Source organism: Neovison vison, chromosome 12 (genome assembly GCF_020171115.1).
Source record: "Neovison vison isolate M4711 chromosome 12, ASM_NN_V1, whole genome shotgun sequence".
Taxonomy (NCBI): domain Eukaryota; kingdom Metazoa; phylum Chordata; class Mammalia; order Carnivora; family Mustelidae; genus Neogale; species Neogale vison.
In genome coordinates, this window is record NC_058102.1 from 92960138 (window position 1) to 92981820 (window position 21683).

Genomic DNA, 21683 nt, shown 5'->3' on the forward strand with positions numbered 1-21683 from the left:
ATATTTTAGGATTCTTACTCAGATATTGAGTCCCAGAGCAAAAATTTCTGATTGATAGAATATTTGATTTCTGGTTTTTCTACTTAAATATAGCTACACATAATCCTGTAAAATTAAATGATAGGGTAGCTTTTACTACATTCTTAACCTCAAAAATAAATAAGCATAAGAGATTTAAAACAAATTTTGTTAGTTAAGAGATAATTTATATATTAGTTTCTAAAAGTAATTAAGATCTAGAGAGGTAAAGGCTGTTGCCTGTTTTAGAAATGTGAATATAACAAGTGTAATTAGGAGATGATAAATAACAAAGTATTATAAAAATTAATGTTGGATTGGACATTAAATATTGGCTAAACCGCAATTGAGGTTTTTGAGCTAAAACAATTTCCCTGCAAGTGAAAGACAAATTTGTAAGGCCTTTGCTGAACTGATGATAAGCTTGTGAGTTACAGCAGTTACTTGGAGCCTCCCTTTAGCCATATTTGTCAAATGTATCATGTATCAAGCTGATTACTATTTTCAGAAACAGTATTCATGACTGAAATGCTACAGTTAACCTTTAGAAGATCAAAAGGAAATATACTTACTTAAAAGGTGACCCTAATATATATATATTTTCTCTTTTCCTGCTTTGTTGCTTGCATGTTTAGCAGCTTTTTTTTTTTTCCCATTCGTTGCATAAAATTACTAAGAGCGTATTTAAAGATCAAAGAAAGTCATCTTAAGTTGGAAAACTAACATATCACTTACAGGCCATTGCTGAATATTTTGGCCGCAGTAATTTGGAGTTCTTTTAAAAGATTATTTTAACATACAGAGTGATTTAACATACAGAGTTAGCTGTTGCTAACTGAAATTTTATAAAATTTATCATTTTTAAGGGTTTTCTGCTTGAGATCAAGTAATAAAAGCTAGCAGTAGGTCTGGATCATTAATCAGAGCTGTATTTACATTGGGAGTAAACTTTCTCATTATAAATACTGAATGCATTATTTATAGTATACCAAAATATCTTCATAGATGGGTAGAATGCCTTTCCAAACTATCTGTTAATGTTTAATATGATTATTCATTTTCTCTTAAATATTCCAAATATGTTTCTGGCTTTTTCAACTATCTAGTTATCTCTTACTTCATATTGACAGTTTCTAATAGTTTTTTTTTTGGAGATCTTCAGTTTCTAAAACCTCTTTAGAGAAATATATTGCTGTTAGAGACAGTGAAAAATATTGAGCTATAGCTAACACTGATTTGTTTTGGTTTTTAGGTGGTTGAACAGGGTATGTTTGTAAAGCACTGCAAAGTAGAAGTATATCTCACAGAATTGAAGCTCTGTGAAAATGGAAACATGAACAATGTTGTAACTCGAAGATTTAGCAAAGCTGACACAATAGGTAATACAAGATCCTGTCTCTTTGTTGAACCACTGCTATCAGAAATTTAGTTGTTATTCTATTATATTCTACTAGGATGATAACTAATTTTTAATGGTTTATACTTAAAACGTTACAGATTTCCAACCTTGATGCAATATATCTTAGCCTAAAGTTGAGTTATTAATCATGTCTAATCTACTATACATTATTAGATGAGTTTATTATTTGTGCCCCCCCAAAAATCAAATAATTATTGTTTTAATTGAGTATTTGAAAAAATACATATGTTTGTAACCTGGGTATAAAGTAGAACTGTAAGTAAAAATAAAAACTTGATTAAATAAACATTTTTCAGGTAATATAATATAGATATCAATAATAATAATAATAATGTTTCCCCTTAGCATAGAAAATGACAAACTTTTTATTTTCTTTTTTCCTATTTATTCTCTGGACGCGAAATGCAAATTAAGTAGCTCCTTAGATAAGGCAGTAGGCTTAGCATTTTTGTGACAAATTGGTTTTTTTCTTTTTTAACAATGAGTAGGTACAAATACAACTGTACCTAACTCCCACTGTATATTTATATATCTACATATACCTATATATTTATGTATCTGCACATATAAGTGCATATTAAAATGTGGGGGTTTTGTTGCATTTGTTGTATTTAAAAACCACATTTTAATTTAAGATCAAGAATATGTTGAATGAGATGTTTTTTAAATAAATGATCATGGATTTATAACAATTACAGCATTTTTTGATAAATCATAGCTCAGATTATCAAAGTTATTTATTTTCAGATAAAGGTATTGCAAAATAAGAATAGTGGAACTAACATTGATGTTGGAAAATGCAAACAGACAGTAGAGACATAGCAATTAATGCAGAACTTCTCAGCAAGAAAAAGATTAGCAAATTTATGTATAGATTTCTTTGTTTAAACTAATTGTTAAGTATATTTTGGTTAAAAGTAAATAAGAATATTTGCTTTTGACTTTTACAAATATATTTGACTTTTACCACTTACCCATATCACACAGAAGATACTTATAAACCTGTATTTTTCATGAAATAACATTATCATGCTTCAGTACCCAGTACTTGGTTGATCCTCATGTTTTTGCCAAATGGGATATTATGGGTGAATTTCTGTTTTCCCCCTCTTTATTTACCTAGAACATTTATAAGTTTGCAGTTCAGTTTAGTATATTCATCTTCCTAAAATGAAAGCTTAAAATACTAAGAATTCTATGTATAAATGTCATTTTATTATACTAATATATATAATTACTCAATTTTTGAATTTCTAGGTTTGTGGAACATATTCAGGAAAATAAAACATTTCTTCATACTAAAAACTGAAAGTTTTCAATATGTATAAAACTTCACTAATCATGATATTAAAGTATGCACAATAAGAATTATCTATCCAACGAGGGTAATCTGTTAAAATTAAATAATAAAACTAATGTCTGAAATGTTCAGCTATTTAGAATATAAATGAGAAGCTACATCTTAAAGCACTTCATACAGATGATGTTTTCTAGTTATTTTAAAAGTTACTTCCTTTTCTCCTTAGCTAATTTCTATAGAAAAATTATGTATAAATATGAGACAATCAGAAATCTTATTTTAGAATGTTATTTCACTGAGTAATATTTTTAACTCATTATATGAAGATCAGCTGGTTTAATTTCTGAATTCAGTACAAGCCCTATGGCGTTTTCATATTAAGTACTAAGTAAGAATTTGTTAAGGAGATAGTTAATTTATAAAGATCTCTGCTTTGCTTGCTCTGATTGCTTCAAAAAGTTTATAATTTGCATAGATTTTAATGAACATAGTTAAATTTACTAATATTTTAAAAGCTACATACATTGAATATATGCCTTAAAATTGTGAATTAACTGAATTTTTTTTTAAAGATTTTATTTATTTATTTGACAGAGAGATATCACAAGCAGATGGAGAGGCAGGCAGAGAGAGAGAGAGAGAGAAGCAGGCTCCCTGCTGAGCAGAGAGCCCGATACGGGACTTGATCCCAGGACCCTGAGATCATGACCTGAGCCGAAGGCAGCGGCTCAACCCACTGAACCACCCAGGCGCCCGTGAATTAACTGAATTTTTATACAGCTAAAATTTCTTACTAAATTAGAGCAATGTTTGTCAAGACTTTGGGTGGCCATTACATATTTGGGGAGTAAAAAAAATGGAATGAAAAATATAAAAATAGAAAATAGCACCACATATGTGTATTTTGGGTCACAATTTCTTACTGTAGGTCTTAGTTTTTAAAAGTCTGACTATATTAGAGCAAGTTTGCTTTCTAAGCAAAAGGTTTTGCAAAAATTAAAATTAAACTGGGAATTTTAGAGACTTCATGATTACAGTTATCATAGTATTTAGCCATCGTAGAATACTTCCTATGATTTTGGCACTTCTTAGGAAGTTCCTTATTTAAACCTCAACAGTACTGTATCGCCTCATTGGTTAGGGGATGAAGTTGAGGCTTGGGAAGTTTAAATATTTACTTAGGTTCACCCTGGTTCTACCTGAGAGTCCATATTTAAACTCTACACAGTCTCATCTCTTGGTTGCTGCCTTGTACAATCTGTGCAAAAGTTAATTGGGCTGATTTTGTTTTTCTGAAGGAAGTGAGTGTTGAAATAATAAAAAATTGGGATAATAAGAAAGTAAATACGGGATGTATATTTTTCCCTTGTGATCTCATTGTGATTAAAAATGATCCAAATACATAATGTACATAAAATATAGTTATGTTATAAAAATAGAATTAAGAAATAGAAGCACCTTTTTTCTATTTTTGCCAAATTAATAAAATGTCTCATTTTCAGCTAATACTACCTATACTGACTTATGATATAGTTGCCATAGGCAGGATCTAAATAATTTACCTCATTCAGAGCCAAAATATCTTGGCTTTGAGTATTTTTCTCCTTAAATTGACATACTTGGTTTTTTTTTTTCCCTTACGGTAGGATGTGCAGAGAAGTGAATTAAATTGACATATTTGAGTATAGAACACGTTTCAATAAGAGATATAAAATTTGGGTTTTTAAAAATTTTTTCTTTAAGGATATACTGAAAAAATAATTTTTGTTATAAAATTACTAGAAAATGCTTTGTGTTTATATAAAATTTATTTAAAAATCGTTTAACATTATTAAATATTCTTACTAGAAATTTTGTTATAATTTTATTTTATTATAGGAATTAATATTTTTCTACCTCTGTAAGCGTTTCATTAACTGCCTAATACAGTCAGACTCATATGGAGAAATCTACACACACTCTCAATACTTTGACATTCTCAACTCAAGTGATCTTAATCTGTATCCAACTTCAGGTATCAGTTTCCCAGCTATACCCTAGCCTGTCATTATCTATAACTGCACCTGGCAGATCTCAGTTTGATCATCCTGCTTTCTGCCTACCATTCACTCTGCTTCCATTCTCACTTGACCCTGCTACATCAGACATTCAAACCTACCACTCTCCTTGGCACTGTGATTGTCTCTAATTTCTTCGATGTTGATAAATCTAATGGTAATTTTAGTCTTCCATTTTCTTAACCTGCCAGCAAAAATTATACTTACTCACTTTTCCATCTAGAAATAACTTCTTTTTATGTGGCTTCCACAGCACAAGTTTTCACTGCCTGCATCTTTTCAGAAAATCTAAAAACATCCTCTTCATATTCCTGATCTCAAAACATCAGGGTGTTGCCATGCTTAGTCTTTTAATGTCCACTTTTGTTTGATGATTTCCTTCCATGCTCTAGGTTTTTACTTTCTGCATACTGGTAACTTTTGTATTCGTATCTCCTTCCCAGAACTCTCCCTTAATTCCAGTTCATTCAATCCATAGCTTCACTTCATCTGATAGGAATCTCAGGATGTAACATGTATGCAACTGAAGTCTGTCCTTCCCCGTCTGAGTATTCACCACTTGTATTCTTTCAATTGCTCAGGCTAAAAACCTTGGTATCATTCAGATTCTCTTTTTTGTTTCTCACCCTGCATGTTATCTAGCAGCATATCTTCTTAGCAGTTCTTCAAAATTTGTTCTCAGTCGGACCACTTAACATTGCTTCTCACGGGGCGCCTGGGTGGCTCGGTGGGTTAAAGCCTCTGCCTTCGGCTCAGGCTCAGGTCATGATCCCAGGGTCCTGGGATTGAGCCCCACGTCGGGCTCTCTGCTCGGCAGGGAGCCTGCTTCCTCCTCTCTCTGACTGCCTCTCTTGCTTACCTGTAATCTCTGTCAAATAAATAAATAAAATCTTAAAAAAAAAAAATTGCTTCTCCCTTAGTTTTGATTGCTGCATAGTCTGGACTCCTACACTTGACATCTTGCAGTTTTTCTACTAGCAGCAGAAGTGAACTTTTACAGTGTCAGTTAGATCATGCCACTTCTTTGTTCAAAACTCAGTTGCTTCTCCTCTTACTCAGATAAAAAAGAATACTTTAATAACTTACAAGATTGTAGACAAAAGTCTTGTTTCCACCTTGCTCATTTCACTTCAGCCACATTGGTGCACCATGCTGTTCTAAAACATGCCAGATACATCCCCCCCTCAGAGTCTTTTGCACTCCTTTCTTCTGCTTGTAATATTTTTCCCCATTATGAAGTATCTTATGAAACTCAATGAAGAGGAAATTCCTGTATGTGTCTGTATGTATTGTATTATATATGTAAATATTTGTGTGTATTAATAGACAAGATATTTTTTTCTGAAAGAAATATCAAAATGTTAACAGTGGCTCTCTCTATAGACACTTTATTTGTATTTCCTGAATTTTTGCAGTGAGCAGGAATTATTTATGCAATTAAGAAAAAGTACTCATTTTTATTAGACGAAAATGACCACCCTTCCTCAGCTTCTTCTAGCCTTGTTCCTGCATGTTCTGTTGCTTGATCTGTGTGCTGGTTATGTGGGTGTGTTCACTTTGGAAATTTATCATTATATACTGGCCTATGCATTTTTCTGAATACATTTACACTTCAATAAGAAGAGCAAAAAAAAAAAACCCAAAATAGAAAGCAGTTAGTATATTTTATGTAATTATTTAAATATTCTGGCTAATTTTCTCTTGAGTTTTCAGATACACTGTAAGATTTCCTATTTATTTAATGCCTTAATCAAAATCTCATTGACTATGACTATTAAAGAACTTCAGCTACTAAGTAGAACATAAACAGTATTATCAGACTAAATTTAATGATGTAGGATTCTTCAGAGAACATATATTACTAGGTTTAGTATTTTAATGTTTCTTTCCAGACTAACCGGGTATTCTAAAATGTAGAAGTATTTTATATTTCTTTGTATGTTATTAGGTATTTTACTGTTTTCTTGAGTCTAAGGTAGGCAAGTTATTGATCAGAATTCAGTAGGTTTAATAGTATTTTCTAATATCTCTTTCTCATGTCTAAAGATTTTAAAGATTCATTTAACTATGTGGCACTGAAATTTAATTGCATCTTTACTCTCAAATGTGTGTGTACTCCTGTATCTTATTTTATAGCAAGTTAACCTGCTGCAGTTTTTAAAAAAGGCTTTTTTTTCACTCACATAAAAGACTTAGAAATAAGGAAAATACATGGTTTTCCTGTGAAACCAAATTTTTACCAATACAGACATCCTTCAAAGAAGCACTTTCCTTTGTGTCCATATATTCTGTTTTTAATTTTAGTTAACTATTCAAACTGTAAATAATGTTCAATTTAATATAAATTATCCTAAAATTGGTTATATACATTTAAAAATAGTTTCTATCTATAGCATGTCTGACTCATACTTTTTCTAAATGCAGCATATCATCAGAAAATATATTAAATTTATAGTGTGTAAAAAGTTAAAGGTCATCCTGTATAATATAAATTATACTGTAGTATTACATGGTTGAACTCTTCTCCCTTGTGGGATCTTAATTTCCCCAAGTAGTTTTCTGTCAGAGTTATAATTACCATTTTGTTCCTAAAAAGCATACTGGGTATCTTTATTGTTCTTTATATATGTCCTACATATTTGTTCATCTATTCTTGCTATTACATCAGTATTTTAAATTTAGGGCTTTTATGCTGGTGAGCACTTAGCTATGTATGGTATATTTTAAAATATTTATTATATTTATGTATCTTTTCTCCTTAAATCTAGATACAATTGAAAAGGAAATAAGAAAAATCTTCAATATTCCAGATGAAAAGGAGACCAGATTGTGGAACAAATACATGAGTAATACATTTGAACCACTGAATAAACCAGATAGCACCATTCAGGATGCTGGTTTATACCAAGGACAGGTATTGTTTAGCAATACTATTTATTTTAAGCATACTATACATGAAGCTTTTTGAAGTCACAAACTTTATGACTATCTTGACAATGTATAATGGGTTCTACTGTCTCTGGCTTTGTCTTTTTTTTTTTTTTCCTTAAGATTTTATTTACTTGACAGAGTTACAGTAAGAGAGGAAACACAGGCAGGGGGAGTGGGAGAGAAGTAGCCTCACCATTGAGCAAGGATCCTGAGGTGGGGCTCCATCCCAGACCATGGGATCATGACCTGAGCCTAAAGGCAGATGCTTAACTACTAAGCTGAGGCACCCTGGCTTTGTCTTCTTTCTAACTCCTCTCTTCCCTGTTCTGCTGATCACTAGCAATAACTTGCTTTCCTCCTTGAGCTTGAGAATAACCTGCTTTTTGAAAAGAAATTATTTTCCATCTGTTAAACAGCTAATATAATAAGATGGGTCAGCAGACTTTCTGTAAAGAATCAAATAGTATTTTTGGCTCTGTAGCCCATATGGTCTCTGTTACAACTACAATTCTTCCATTGTAGTAACACAAAAGTAGTCCCAGACAATATATGAACAACAAGCTTCATTTACAAAAGCAGTCAGTGAGCTAAGTGAACTCTAGTTTGCCAGCCCTTGGTAAGGTATCAACCCGTTTCGTGTTTCTTTATAATATAATCCAAAGAAGTGAATGTGTTAGGAAATGAAGACATTTAGATATAATCAGCAAGTCCTACTGATTCCATCCTCTAAATATTTTTTTTCAATTAATCTCTCTATTCCATTGTCAGCCCTTTCAGTAGTATCTTATCGGGTCGCACTGTGTCTAGCCTTCTGTTTGTCTATCCTCAGTCTTCCATATTTCTATTAGAACACTCTTTCTAAAATGTAAAACTCGATGTTTCCTAATGATAAACCTTTTCTGGTTCCCTAACAATTGTAGAATAAAGTCTTGGCACCTTAATACAGCATGCAAGTCGAGGTTTGACCTTTTGGCTAGTCTTCCAGCATCTTTAGATTATCCTTGCCTCGTGATTTATGCTCTAACAATACCAAACTGAACTGCTTGTAGTTCCCTAAGCATACTATGCTATTCCCAACTCCTGTGCTTTTATCTGTGTTAGTCCATATCACCTCTTCAGCCTTGCCTGATCTGTTTTTCTCAATATCTCTTTGAAGTATAGGAGTTTTCTACTTTGTGGAAAAAATTACTCCTTTCACTTCATATGATTTATGTATATGTCTTTTGTTTCATTCATTATGTACTTAACCTGATTAAAGCTGGAGTAGGGAACTTGGAACTCTCATGGTTAGTCAACACTCCCCTCCTTAGCCAGCCAGTTCCCTCTTTCACTCCTTAGTTACCATCTGTAGGTCTTGAGATAGTTCCAGGAGTACAATTTGGAATACATAGAACCATTTCTTTATAAAACTTTTCACTGATTGAGCCTATGTAATGGTTTTTATTCTAACTGTCTTGTGCATTAGAAAGTTTAGGCTTAGAGAATTTAAGTAATTAGATGTTCTTGATAGGAATGCAATTATTGGGACACCTGGGTGGCTCAGTCAATTAAGTTTCTGCCTTTGGCTCAGGTCATTGTCTCAGAGACCTGGGATCGAGCCCACTGAGCAGAGAGCCTGCTTCTTCCTCTCCCTCTGCCTGCCTCTCTGCCTTTTTGTGATCTCTCTCTCTCTGTCTCTGTGTCAAATAAATAAATCTTTTTTAAAAATGGAATGCATTTATCACATTGCAGATGACAGTAAATTATTTTAATAAGAAGAATAAATTTCCTTGGGGTGTCTAGGTAGTTCAGTGGGTTAAGCCTCTGCCTTAGGCTCAGGTTATGATCTCAGGGTCTCAGGGTCCTGGGATCCAGCAAGCCTGCTTCTCCCTCTCTCTCTCTGCCTGTCTTTCTGTCTACTTGTGATCTCTCTCTCTGTCAAATGAACAAATAATATATTTTAAAAAGAGATTAAATTTCCTTACAAACGTTTGATCTTTTGAAATAAGAATGTTTCAAAGAGCATGCCTTAAATTTTCCAGATTTTGCAATTATTTTCTGACTGATGATAAATGAACTAAACATTATCCTAGACTTTTTTTTAAGATGTATTTATTTATTTTAGAGGGAGAGGGGCAGAGGGGGAGAGAGAGAGAATCTCCAGCAGACTTCCTTCTGAGCACAAAGCCTGCTGGGGCTTAATCTCAGAACCCTGATATCATGGCCTGAGCTATAATCAAGAGTCAGTCACTTAACCGACTGAGCCACCCAGGTCCCTTGTCCTCGACTTTTTAAAATTTTTACTGAAATCGAAAGTAAAATGAAACATCAGAAAGTAAAATTTTTCTTCTGATTAGTTTGTTGTATGTGTTCTGGAAACAGGCTTATATTTTACATGATTAGGATCCAAATGCCAACTTACAAATGGTCTGAAACGGTCCACAAAAGTATTTTACCAAGAGTATGTAGAGTAGGTTACAAAATTTGAAACTTTAAGAAAAAGAGTGGAGGGGCACCTGGGTGGCTCAGTGGGTTAAGCCTCTGCCTTCAGCTCGGGTCAAGATCCTGGGGTCCTGGGATCGAGCCCCGCATCAGGCTCTCTGCTCGGCGGGGAGCCTGCTTCCCCCTCTCTCTCTGCCTGCCTCTCTGCCTACTTGTGATCTCTGTCAAATAAATAAATTTTAAAAATAAAATAAATAAAAATAAAAAGAGTGGAAAGTGAGTATCTAGGTAACAATACTTAGCTAAGATTATACATCAGTATTTTAACAGCTGTGACCATTTATTGGGCATCTGGGGTTTTTTGCATGGTGCTGCGTTACAGTCTGCAAGTGGAAAAGAAGTAGAAAACATACTCCCTAAACTCAAGGAATTTATATTCTATTTATACTGCCCAGCTTTGGAATCAAAATGCAAATACTTCTTCACCTGTCTACTCTGTCCTTGAAATAATTCCAGATTTGCTCTAGTTTCTTAGTATAATCAGCTAATCTAAAGTTATTTTAACTTCGGAGTTAAGGAAAAACGTTCTTCTGTTGTGTCATATTTACAGGTGTTAGTGATAGAACAGAAAAATGAAGATGGAACATGGCCAAGGGGTCCTTCTGCTCCTAAGTAAGTGCTCCCACTTTTTATGGCAGATTGCATGTTTTGAAGCCTTTAATTTCAGATAACAAAATCCAGAAAGATAGAAGATACATAATTTTATGTTGCAAGTATATATACCTGCTTTATATATTAATATTTTATTCTCAGTTTAGAAGTTATTTAAATATGCATTTAAATTAAAAGCCTTCCAATTCATATCTCTTTTAGAATAAGGAACAGTGTAAATATGTTGTAAATATAATGTTGCATTGTCTAATATATCAAATCACTATTAAACATTTTATTTACTATTTTTCAAGCTTTTTGTGTTTTTTAAAGTATCTGTTAAAGAATACTCTACCAAAATGAATCTGATATGAAAGCAATATTTTTATTTATTTAAATGTTTTAGAATATAAAAGCACAAGTAGATATAGAGGAGTATAAGAATTGCTTTTGATGGTAAATGAGGAATGAAAGAATTAGAAATCTTTAACTTTTTTTTTAATATGGTAAGAACCATATTGAGATCTTGAGAGCTTGAGATCTACCCTCTTAAATTTTGAAGGGCACCATACAGTATTGTTAACTGTAGGCACATCGTTGTATAATAGATCTCTAGAATCTAACCATCTTATATATCTGAAACTTAATTCTTGTGGTCAGTAATTTCCCATTTCTCCCTTCCCCTAGCCTTTGGCAGCCATCATTGTGGTCTCTGTTTCTATGACTGTTTGACTAGTTTAGATATCTCATATATCTAAATCATACGGTTTTTGTCTTTCTATGATTGGCTTATTTTACCTAATGTAATGTCCCCTAGATTCATCCTTGCTATCACATATGGCAAGATCTCCTTCCTTAAAAAAGACTTAACATTCTTTAAAAAAAAAAAAAAAGTCTGGATAATTCTTTGTTGCATTATATACATTTTCTTTATCCATTCATCCATCAGTAGACATTTAGATTATTTTCCTATCTTGGCTATTGTAAATTGTGCTGCGGTGAACATGGGCATGTAGGTATCTCTTTGAGATGATTTCATTTCCTTTGGATATATACCCAGAAGTGAGATTTCTGGATTGTATGTACTTCTATTTTTAATTTTTTGAGGAACTTTCATACTGTTTTCCATAGCGGCCACCTTATTATACATTTCTACCAACAGTGTACAAGTGTTCCAGTTTCTGTCCATCTTTGTGAGCTCTTGTTATCTTTTGTTCTTTTGATAATAGCCAGCCTAACAGGTATGAGGTGGTATCTCATTGCATATTGATTTGCATTTCCCCAGTGATACTGACATTGAGCATCTGTACCTGTTGGACCATTGGTATGCCTTCTTTTTGTGAAATGTTTATTCAAGTCTTAAGGCCCACTATTTAATCTGGTTATTTGGGGTTTTTTGCCACTGAATTGTAGGAATTCATTATATATTTTGGATATTAACCTCTTATCAAACACGTAGTTTAAAGATTTAAAAATAAGACCTGAATCTGTAAAACTCCCAGAAGACATCTTAGTGGAAAAGCATCATCATATCTGTCCAGGCAATGATTTCTTGACTATGACACCAAAGTATAAGTAATGAAAGCAATAATAGACAAATGGTACTACATCAAAAAAAGTTTATTATGTACAGTAAGGGAAACAACAGAGTGAAAACCATATACAGAATGGGAGAAAATATTCTTAATGTTCTTTGGAATTATCAGATCTACACTCCATTATCAAAAATACTGAATGCTAGTTGTATTTCAATTTCAGACTTTCAGACCTTTGAAAAGTAATATGGTGCATATGCCACCTATTATTTTCATAAACCTATGGATCTAAGGAGACTCTCTTAATCAAACACATTAATATTCAGCAAATATTCACCCTGAGTAGGATAAAGGACTATAAATAGTTTCATATCAGTTTAGGGTAGATTGCCCTCAAGTGGATTATAAAATGATTTTTAAATTTTCAGAGTTTTTGGAATTTCAGATTTTCAGATAAGGGATTGTAAAGCTATATTTTGAAATCCTTAAAATAATGATTCTTGAATAAATTAGAAATAATTTATTGATTGCTAACCTAGCAAATAAAAGAAAAATGATCCTTAAAAATGGTATCCGTGGGGGCACCTTGGTGGCTCAGTGGGTTGAAACCTCTGTTCTCGGCTTGGAACATGATCTCAGGGTCCTGGGATTGAGCCCTGCATCGGGCTCTTTGCTCGGCGGGGAGCCTGCTTCTCCCTCTCTCTCTCTGCCTGCTGCTCTGCCTACTTGTGATCTCTGTCTGTCAGATAAATAAATAAAATCTTAAAAAAAAAAATGCGTGGCTGCGTTGAGCCAGCTTTGGGTGCTCTGCACACCAGGTCTCCTTCTCTTCCTGTTCTTATTAGCTATGGCGGCCATGAAGACCCTGAATCCCAAGGCCAGGTGGCCCAAACCCAGGCAGCACTGGCAGTTAATCAGTGCAGCGCAGGAACTACAGGACATCCTGAGGTCAAACTTGGGGCCTAAGAGCACTGTGAAGATAGAAGCCTGTTTCTGGTACTGAAGACATCAAACTTACTGAAGATAGCAATGCGCTCTTACTGAAGATAGCAATGCACTGCTCCATGAAATGCAAATTCAACACCCAGCAGCCTCCTTAATAGCAAAGTGGCAACAGCCTAGGATGACATAACTGGTGATGATACCACTTCCAGTGTCTTAATCACTGGTGACCTACTGAATCAGGCAGATCTCTACATTTGTGAAGATCTTCATCCCAGAATAACAGAAGGATTTGAAGCTGCAAAGGAAAAGGCAGTTCAGTTTTTGGAACAAGTCAAAATAAGCAAAGAGAAGGACAGAGAAACACAGATGTGACCATGGCCACACTTAAAATGTCTCCCTCCTAAAGTACATGCTGAACTTGCTGATATCTTAACAGAGGCTGTAGTGAACTCTATTTTGGCCTTTAAAAAACAAGGTGAACCTATTGACCTTTTTTGTTGAGAACATGGAAATGAAACAAATCTGAAGCTGATAAAGCTTAATCAGAAGTCTGGTTTTGGACCTTGGGGTGCGCATCCTTATGTGAAAAAAAGAAATAGAAGATGCACACATCCTCACGTGTAGTGTGTCATTAGAATATGAAAAAACAAGTGAATTTTGGCTTTTTTTTTTTTTAACAAGAGTTCAGATGGAGAGAAACTTATAAAAGGTGAAAGAAAATTCATTGAAGATAGAGTTTAAAAATAATAGAACTGAAAAATCTGCGTGATTCGAATAAAGCATTCAAAAGGGAGTTGACCCCTTTTTCTTAGACGCGCTTGTGTAGAGCTGAAAGGAGAGATGTGGAAAGGCTGACTCTTGCTTGTGGTGGAGTAGCTCTAAATTATTTTGGTGATCTAAATCCTGATTGTTTTTGGACATGCAGGACTTGTCTATGAGTATACATTGGCAGAGAAGAAATTCACCTTTATTAAATTTTATTGAATCAGTCCATCATATTATTGGTCAAAGGACCAGATAAACACACAGTCACTCAAAGGCTCAATAAGGATGGTTTGAGAGCTGTGAAAAATTCCATTGATGGTGGCTGTGTAGTTCTAGGTGCTGGAGCAACGGAGGTGGCAATAACAGAAGCCTTGATTAAATATAAGCTCAGTGTAAAGGGCAGGGCCCAACTTGGAGTTCAAGCGCTTGCTGATAAATTGCTCATTTTTCCCAAGGTTCTTGCTCAGAACTCTGGTTTTGACGTTCAAGAAACACTAAAGTTCAAGCAGAACATTCAAAATCAGGTCAGCTTGTTGTGCATGTGGACTTGAACACGGTCGAGCCAATGGTAGCAGGCAACGTAGGCTTATGGGATAACTGTTGTGTAAAGGATAGCTTTACACAGTCCTGCAGTATGATTGCCACCAACATTCTCCTGGTTGATGAGATCACGAGAGCTGGAATATCTTTGAAAATGTTGAATTCCCTGTATCATCTGAATCATGAAGATTCTACAGAGTGATCCTAAGAATAGCTCTGGAAGCTTGCAGTGATTTTCAAAAGCATTTTCTTTCCCCATATGAAAAAAAGAGAGAACACTGACACCCATATTCTGACATTTTGAAATTATAATTACAGTATTTTTTAAAATTATACTGCAGTGTACACATTAAGTAACAGGATGTTTTGCTTTAGCTTCAGTGTTATAAAAGTACCAAGTTAGATAAGTATATGTTATCTACCTTGTTATTAAATGTTCCTTGAAATACAAAACAACAACAACAAACCTACAGTTCACCTTTAATGAGTGGCTCTCTGTTTTTTTATCTTAGGTGAGGTTTTTTTCATTTAATTTTTTTATGAGACTGTGTTAAGTATATTAATTACATTTTATTATTACTCCACTTAGAATAAGGGTAGAACTTAGTTTAAGAAGATATTGAAAGCACATGGTTAGAATCATGTAAATTTCTTAACTGATAAAGTTTTAGAAATTAGCAATGTTTTTGATCTTTAGATCAGAACAACTGTTGTTTTTTCCTAGCTTATCTTTAGATTGTTATGTACTTGTTATAGCTTTAAATAATTTTTGAAATTTCAAAATTGCTTGTGCCCTGAAAAGTACCTTGAGTTCTAAGGATTTACTTAAAGAACTATAGCACTTGCTTCTATAAGAGAAAACACAGATTCTTACATAATACTTAACATCATACACATGCAGTAAATGTTGGTGAATGAAAGTACTGCTAAAAATGTGTTGATGTAGTTAAGAGCTCCAGTCTTCACTGAATCACCCAGAGTAATAGGAAACCCAAATTTCAAAGCATGTAAAGTTAAGTATCTACTTAATATAAAATGTGCCCAAACCATGTAATAGAATGTCATAAATTGTCCAATGATAGTGTATTAGAATAAAATAAATTTTTTTAAATAGCACCAGTGTATGAAAAGGCTCTCTGAAAACTTAGAGTAAAAGGAAATTCTCAATAAAGTCTGTATACCCAAAGTCTGTAGCAAACATTATACTGAGAAATTTTGAACATGAACCAAATAGGATTAGAAGTTAAAAAAGAAAAAAAATGCACTGCTTGCATATAATACAGTCATCTGCTTAAAATCCAAAACCCATCTAAAACTAAAACCAAGAAAATTCAAGATTCTCTAAGACTAAATTTATAAAAATTAGGGGTGCCTGGGTGGCTTAGTTGGTTAAGCATCTGCCCTCAGCTCAGGTCATGATACATAGGGTATCAAAAGTTGGGGGAAAACATTGCAAGTTGTAATATGGTGATAAAAGGAAGAATCACCTGTTGACTTCGTTAAAAATGGTTTCCTAGGCCCCATCACCAGAATTTCTGATTTGGTAGCACTGGGTGGAGTGGAGCTCCGGAATTAATGGTTCTAGTAAGTTCCCAGGTGATTCTAAAGCTTTTGATGTTAGGATCACATTTTGAGAAATTTTGTAGGTGATGTTTCTTAATATTTACTATGTGGCCCACCATAGTATGAACAGAATATAAAGATAAATCTTTATGTTGGGTCCAGGTGCATTTTTAGGTGCTGCTTATGAACAAGAAAAATACCAGTATGATAGGTATGTTTCCTGAAACAGAGGAATGTCCTGGGCCCATTTTTATCAGAATGGAGACCATATATTCTTAGCTAAAGCTGAATTTTTGTGCTGCTTGATTGAGAAGAAATACTAAATATTAAATGTTAAGGGCAAAGTATAATTTTGTTTGAAACATGTAATCCTGTAGTTACAAAAATGCATATATCTTGAAACAACCCATAATCTGTATTAGAAATCTAAAGCTACCTAAAAAATACTCGAGAGTTTTCTGTCTGGATTTTTCTGCTAGATACCAAGATTGATTTGAAATTTACATCTTTATATTCATGTTATGTTTTTAAAATACTCAAGTGCTTAGTTTTTTTTCAGAACTTGCATTTCTTATCTAGTTTTTCTGATTTCTTGAACTCTCAAAACATAGTGTTTTGCAGTAATATCTTTAAAAAGTTTTATCCCAAGGTTCTCTGTTCTGTTAAATTTGACCATTTATTTTCCAAAGATGTTGGCATCAGGTACATAGTGTGATTATTCAGTGGGAGATACATGGCTAGTTAAATCTTGTATTTCTAAAAAATTATTTTAATAGTAATTGTAAAAGCACAGGGATTCCTAAAGAGAGGAGAAACCTAATCCGTAGATTATACCTCTTATTTTCCAGAGTTTGTTGAATGTTAACACTTTGGTCCTTAGCCATAGCTTCTGAGACACAACTCTGTTAAATTTTGACTAAGTTGTACAATTAATCTTTTTCTCTATGGTTGTATTTAGGTATAGTTATTTTAAAGGATGGCTTTGATATTAATATTAAAGAAAAAAATCTAAATTACTCTTGTGAGAATAGCACAAGAAATGGATTTAATTCAGATATTTTCATTAGTTCAAAAATACTGACAAAAGACATGTGATTAAATATCTGGTGAATAAAAGTTGAAGGTCATTGATGATTGTGAAAAGGCAGTTTTCATGGGCTAGAAAACATCCAGAGAAGAATCTAAAATTAACCACATAAGGCATGAGAGGCCAAAAATAATCAAATGGAAAACTAAGCTAGTAGTTCTTACTCATACATTGTCTCTTTGCCATCTGTGTCGTTCCGATTAACAAAATTCCAAATTGGTGACCAAAACACCAAGTATAAACTAAATCTGGTACCTTATTACTTTTTATTACAGCACTGTGTCCCTGAGTGCTCTGCTTGGCAAGAGGGAGCACTTATAAATAAAACTATTGCATATTTCTTTTTGCTCAAGATAAATAATAAAAGCATGTAGGTGACTCTGCAATATTCGGTTTTTGTTTTTTACGCCATCTGTTTCAATTCTGTATTTGCTTAAATACATTCAGAAAAACCTAATGTATACTTCTTTAGAATTTTCTTGAGTGATTAAACCCAGTTTGCATATGTAATTAGAAGTTTAACTCTATAAATTGATTCAGAAATGATGCATAGAGCTATTTGGTTGAAAATTCCTAAATTACATACTAGGAAATTCTTACTAAAGTAAAGTATTGGTTTCATTTTAACAAATTGTACTGAGTTTAAATTTAACAATTGTACAATTTAACAAATTGTACTGAGACTTTTTAAGTAATTATAGGCATAGTTTCTGCTTATTTGAAACAGTAGGTTTGGTTATTGCAGGTTTTTTTGGGCACTAAACAAGCTATATTTATCATAGTTCACAGAAAATGTGTTATCAGTTTTAATCTTGTTCAAACATGAAGTTGGGGATTGAGTGGTTTGAGTTTGTGGGAGTTGAGAGAGGGCTCATAAACCAGCTTGTGATTCCTTGTAATCCATTTATAGTCACATATTTTAAATTAATAATGTGTCTTCAATTTAAAATGCAACCTTATGAACCATAAATCTAAGGTAATATTCCCCAAAATCTATAATTTGTTATAATTTTTAAGGACATATAAATTTTCTTTCGTACTTTATATCACTTTATCTTGTTCTTATTTTTCTCCTTAAGAAAAAGATGTAGAATGACTTTGTCTGAGACTCTAAATTAAGGTAATGGAACAGCCAAACAAAACTGCCTAGGATGTAGTTGAAGATAGGGAACCAAAGTTTGGAAACTAATAACTGCAGATGTGGAGTTATATTCCTAGAATTGAGGAATTTAAACATATATGAATTATCTAATCAAAAATGTAAAGAACTGTATACTATAAGAGTGTCCTGAAGTAATGACATAAAACAAAAAGATCAAAGAGAAAGAATATTCCTGAACATTCAGGAAAACTTGGAACTCATTATGTCAGAGAGGCCAAGGGAGAAAACTTTTAGAAGAAAGGGAATGGTCAGCATTGCTAAAATGACCCAGAGACCGGTAGGAGAAGAGAAAGCTTCCACATACTTGACAAGTGGGAACTTGTATTGGGAATGAGAAATAGGTTATAGGAAAAGAGGAATTGAGTAATCAGAAAATGGAACAAGTGGTACAAATCACTCATCTTGAAATGTAGTGAAAGAAGGAAGATAAGTACCCAGAAGAGGGTACTTATTTGGAAAGGCAGGATTCCTAGAGAGGGAGAGAAACTGCTTTATATATAAATTTTTTGTTGTTATTTGAATGTATACCTCCTTTCCTAGGTATTTGTCACCTAAAGATAGGCGTCATAATAATGTTAGAAGGAAGTTCCTGTGTGCTGCCATTTACCAAATAAACTGCTTTTTTCTGGTTATTTTGGGTATCCAAATTCCAGATCCTTTTTGGAAAGGCTTGCACATCAGCACACTCCCTGTGACTTGAGGTTTCTCGTTTTAATATTCATTAAGATCCGGAGTCTTTATGCACACTCCTTTGAAATGCTGAAAATGCACATGGATTAAATAAATCTTTTCTTCATCTAAATAGTGTACCAGTTTCCTATTGTGGAAAGATAATATATAATCTAGTACCTGTACCATGTCTCCCAAGTTTTGTCAAACAGAGCATGGTCACAGTTGAGTTCAGTAACTAGTGTTAGATTTGATATTTAAAAGCCATATCCGGATTTAATTGAAGTTAGGAAATTAAGACAGCATATTTCATGCATAAATGTAATTTAAGTTTACAGTTCTTATATAGATGCTTGATATGCACAGGTACTGACAAATATTACTGGATATTTTGTTGTTGTTTTTCCCTGGTTTGATCCAAAAAGGATTTGAGCAATTTGCAGTAATACATATGAGTCAAGGTTAATATATGAATAGATACAGAAATCCCTCAAATGTAAAATAAACTTAGTCACTGTAAGCTGAAATGAGAGGAGAAGTTAGCTGGCAGGAGCAAGTAAGGGCTTTTGAAGTTATCAAAATTGATCTGCAAATGTATGGATTTGTTTTGGGTCCTAATTCAAATCAACCGACTGGGGAGAAAAGATACTTTGAGACAGTTGGGGGAAAAAGTGAACATGAACAGAGTATTCAATTGGGACTGATAGTGGTATCAAAAAAGATCTGTTACCTGTTAGGGATATATATTATATATATATAAAATATATATATATAATAAAATATATAATATATAATATATATATATATATAACAAATTTTTTTGTTTGTTTCCGTTTTTTTGTTTGTTTGTTTTATTTAAATTCCAGTTATCATAAAGTGCAATATTAGTTTCAGGAATAGAATTCAGAGATTAATCACTTACATATATAACACCCAATGTTCATCACAACAAGTGCACTGCTTAATACCCATCACCCATTTAGCCCATCCCACCACCCACCTTCCCTCCAGCAACTCTGTTTGTTCTCTATAGTTGTCTGTTTTATGGTTTGCCTCTCTTTTTCTTCCCCTATGTTCATCTATTTTGTTTCTTAAAATCCACATATGAGTGAAATCATGTGGTATTTGTCTTTCTCTGACTTATTTCACTTAGCATAAAACCCCCAGCTCTAGCCACATCATTGCCAATCACAAGGTTTCATTTTTTATGGCGGAGTAATATTCTATTATAGGAATATTACAGGTAAATATAAAATTTTTATATATATATAGAGAGAGAGAATATATATATACAGGTGAAATTTTAAATGTATAGGATTTTCTTTAAAATAGTCCAGCAAAAACAAGGGGAGAGGGAGGTCGAGGGAATAAAGATAAAATGAAAGTGGCAGGATGTTAATAATTTTTGAAGCTGAGTGTCTGGTATTGGGTACATGAGGACTTGTGTAAGTTTGGAAATTTCTGTAATAGGTTGAAAATAAAATGGGTGGGTGCCTGGGTGGCTCAGTGGTTGAGCCTCTACCTTCAGCTCAGGTCATGATCTCAGCGTCCTGGGATGGAGCCCTGCATCGGGCTCTCTGCTCAGTAGGGAGCCTGCTTACCCCTTCTCCTCTGCCTGCCTCTCTGCCTACTTGTGATCTCTCTCTCTCTCTGTGTCAAATAAATAAATAAATTAATTTAAAAAAAAAAAGAAAGAAAATAAAATTTAAAAAATGGGTTGCAAATTTGGTACTGGGATTCATAATGGCTGAAGAAAACTAATTTTATTTTTTAAAATATTTGTTTATAAATAATACTAAAGTTCATTTTGGTATAAATAATATTTTTGTGAAAAATAATCTTCACAACAAAAAAATGTACTGATAAGAGTAGAATTGTTTTACATATTTGAAATTTCTTTAGTATCTGACTAAACAGAAGACAAAATTCTCATAATGGGCTTCTGCATTCAGTTTATTGTGATATATTGTTTGGATTGAAGTGCATAAATAAAGCTCAGTTTCACAGATACGTAGTTAGAACACAGGTATTTTCAGATAATTGATACCACATCAGAACTTGAGTAGCGGTGGTTTAATGATGAAAATGTCATTGCAGTGTGGAATCTGGAACCACATCAATGAACTTTTAATACTATTATGTTAATATCTATCATGTGTACTTGATGCAGTTGGAAAAATATTGATTCACTAAGTTATGCAGATATTCCAAATATTGACATGTTTCATCAGATAGTATCTTCTTCATCACATAGTATTTTTTAATCACATTTCTTAAAACGTCACCAATCTTACAAGGAAAGTTTTTAAATAATGGGAAGCTATCAAGCCTCACAGTGGCAAAGTCAGGTTTTCCAGAATTCTCTTTTTTGTTTGATCACTTGAATGTTATCATGGGCAACAAATACTTTCAATTTTTTTCCTTGAAGTTACAGTCTTCCTTCATTCATTTTTGAGATGTCTGCCAGATAGCCTTTATGTGGAAGAGTGATGCAGTGAAAAGAGGGCTAGTTCTGCTTGATTCGAATATTTACACAACTGTTTTTCCTCATGACAATCATGTTACTTCAGTATAGAACGGATGTGCTTTATGCAAACTTCCCAGTTTGTCACGTAATAT

At 33.3% G+C, this 21683-nt stretch overlaps 1 protein-coding gene and 1 pseudogene across 2 annotated transcripts in view; both read left to right on the plus strand.

Annotated features, from left to right (window-relative positions):
- Nucleotides 1-21683, plus strand: part of USP15 (ubiquitin specific peptidase 15) — a 112303-nt gene that overhangs the window by 39925 nt on the left and 50695 nt on the right. For both annotated transcript variants that reach the window (XM_044228849.1, XM_044228850.1), the window contains exons 4-6: nucleotides 1271-1397; nucleotides 7564-7709; nucleotides 10758-10819. In XM_044228849.1, coding sequence (XP_044084784.1) covers nucleotides 1271-1397; nucleotides 7564-7709; nucleotides 10758-10819 — 335 coding nt within the window. The remainder of the gene's footprint in view (nucleotides 1-1270; nucleotides 1398-7563; nucleotides 7710-10757; nucleotides 10820-21683) is intronic.
- Nucleotides 13181-14856, plus strand: LOC122892400 (annotated as a pseudogene).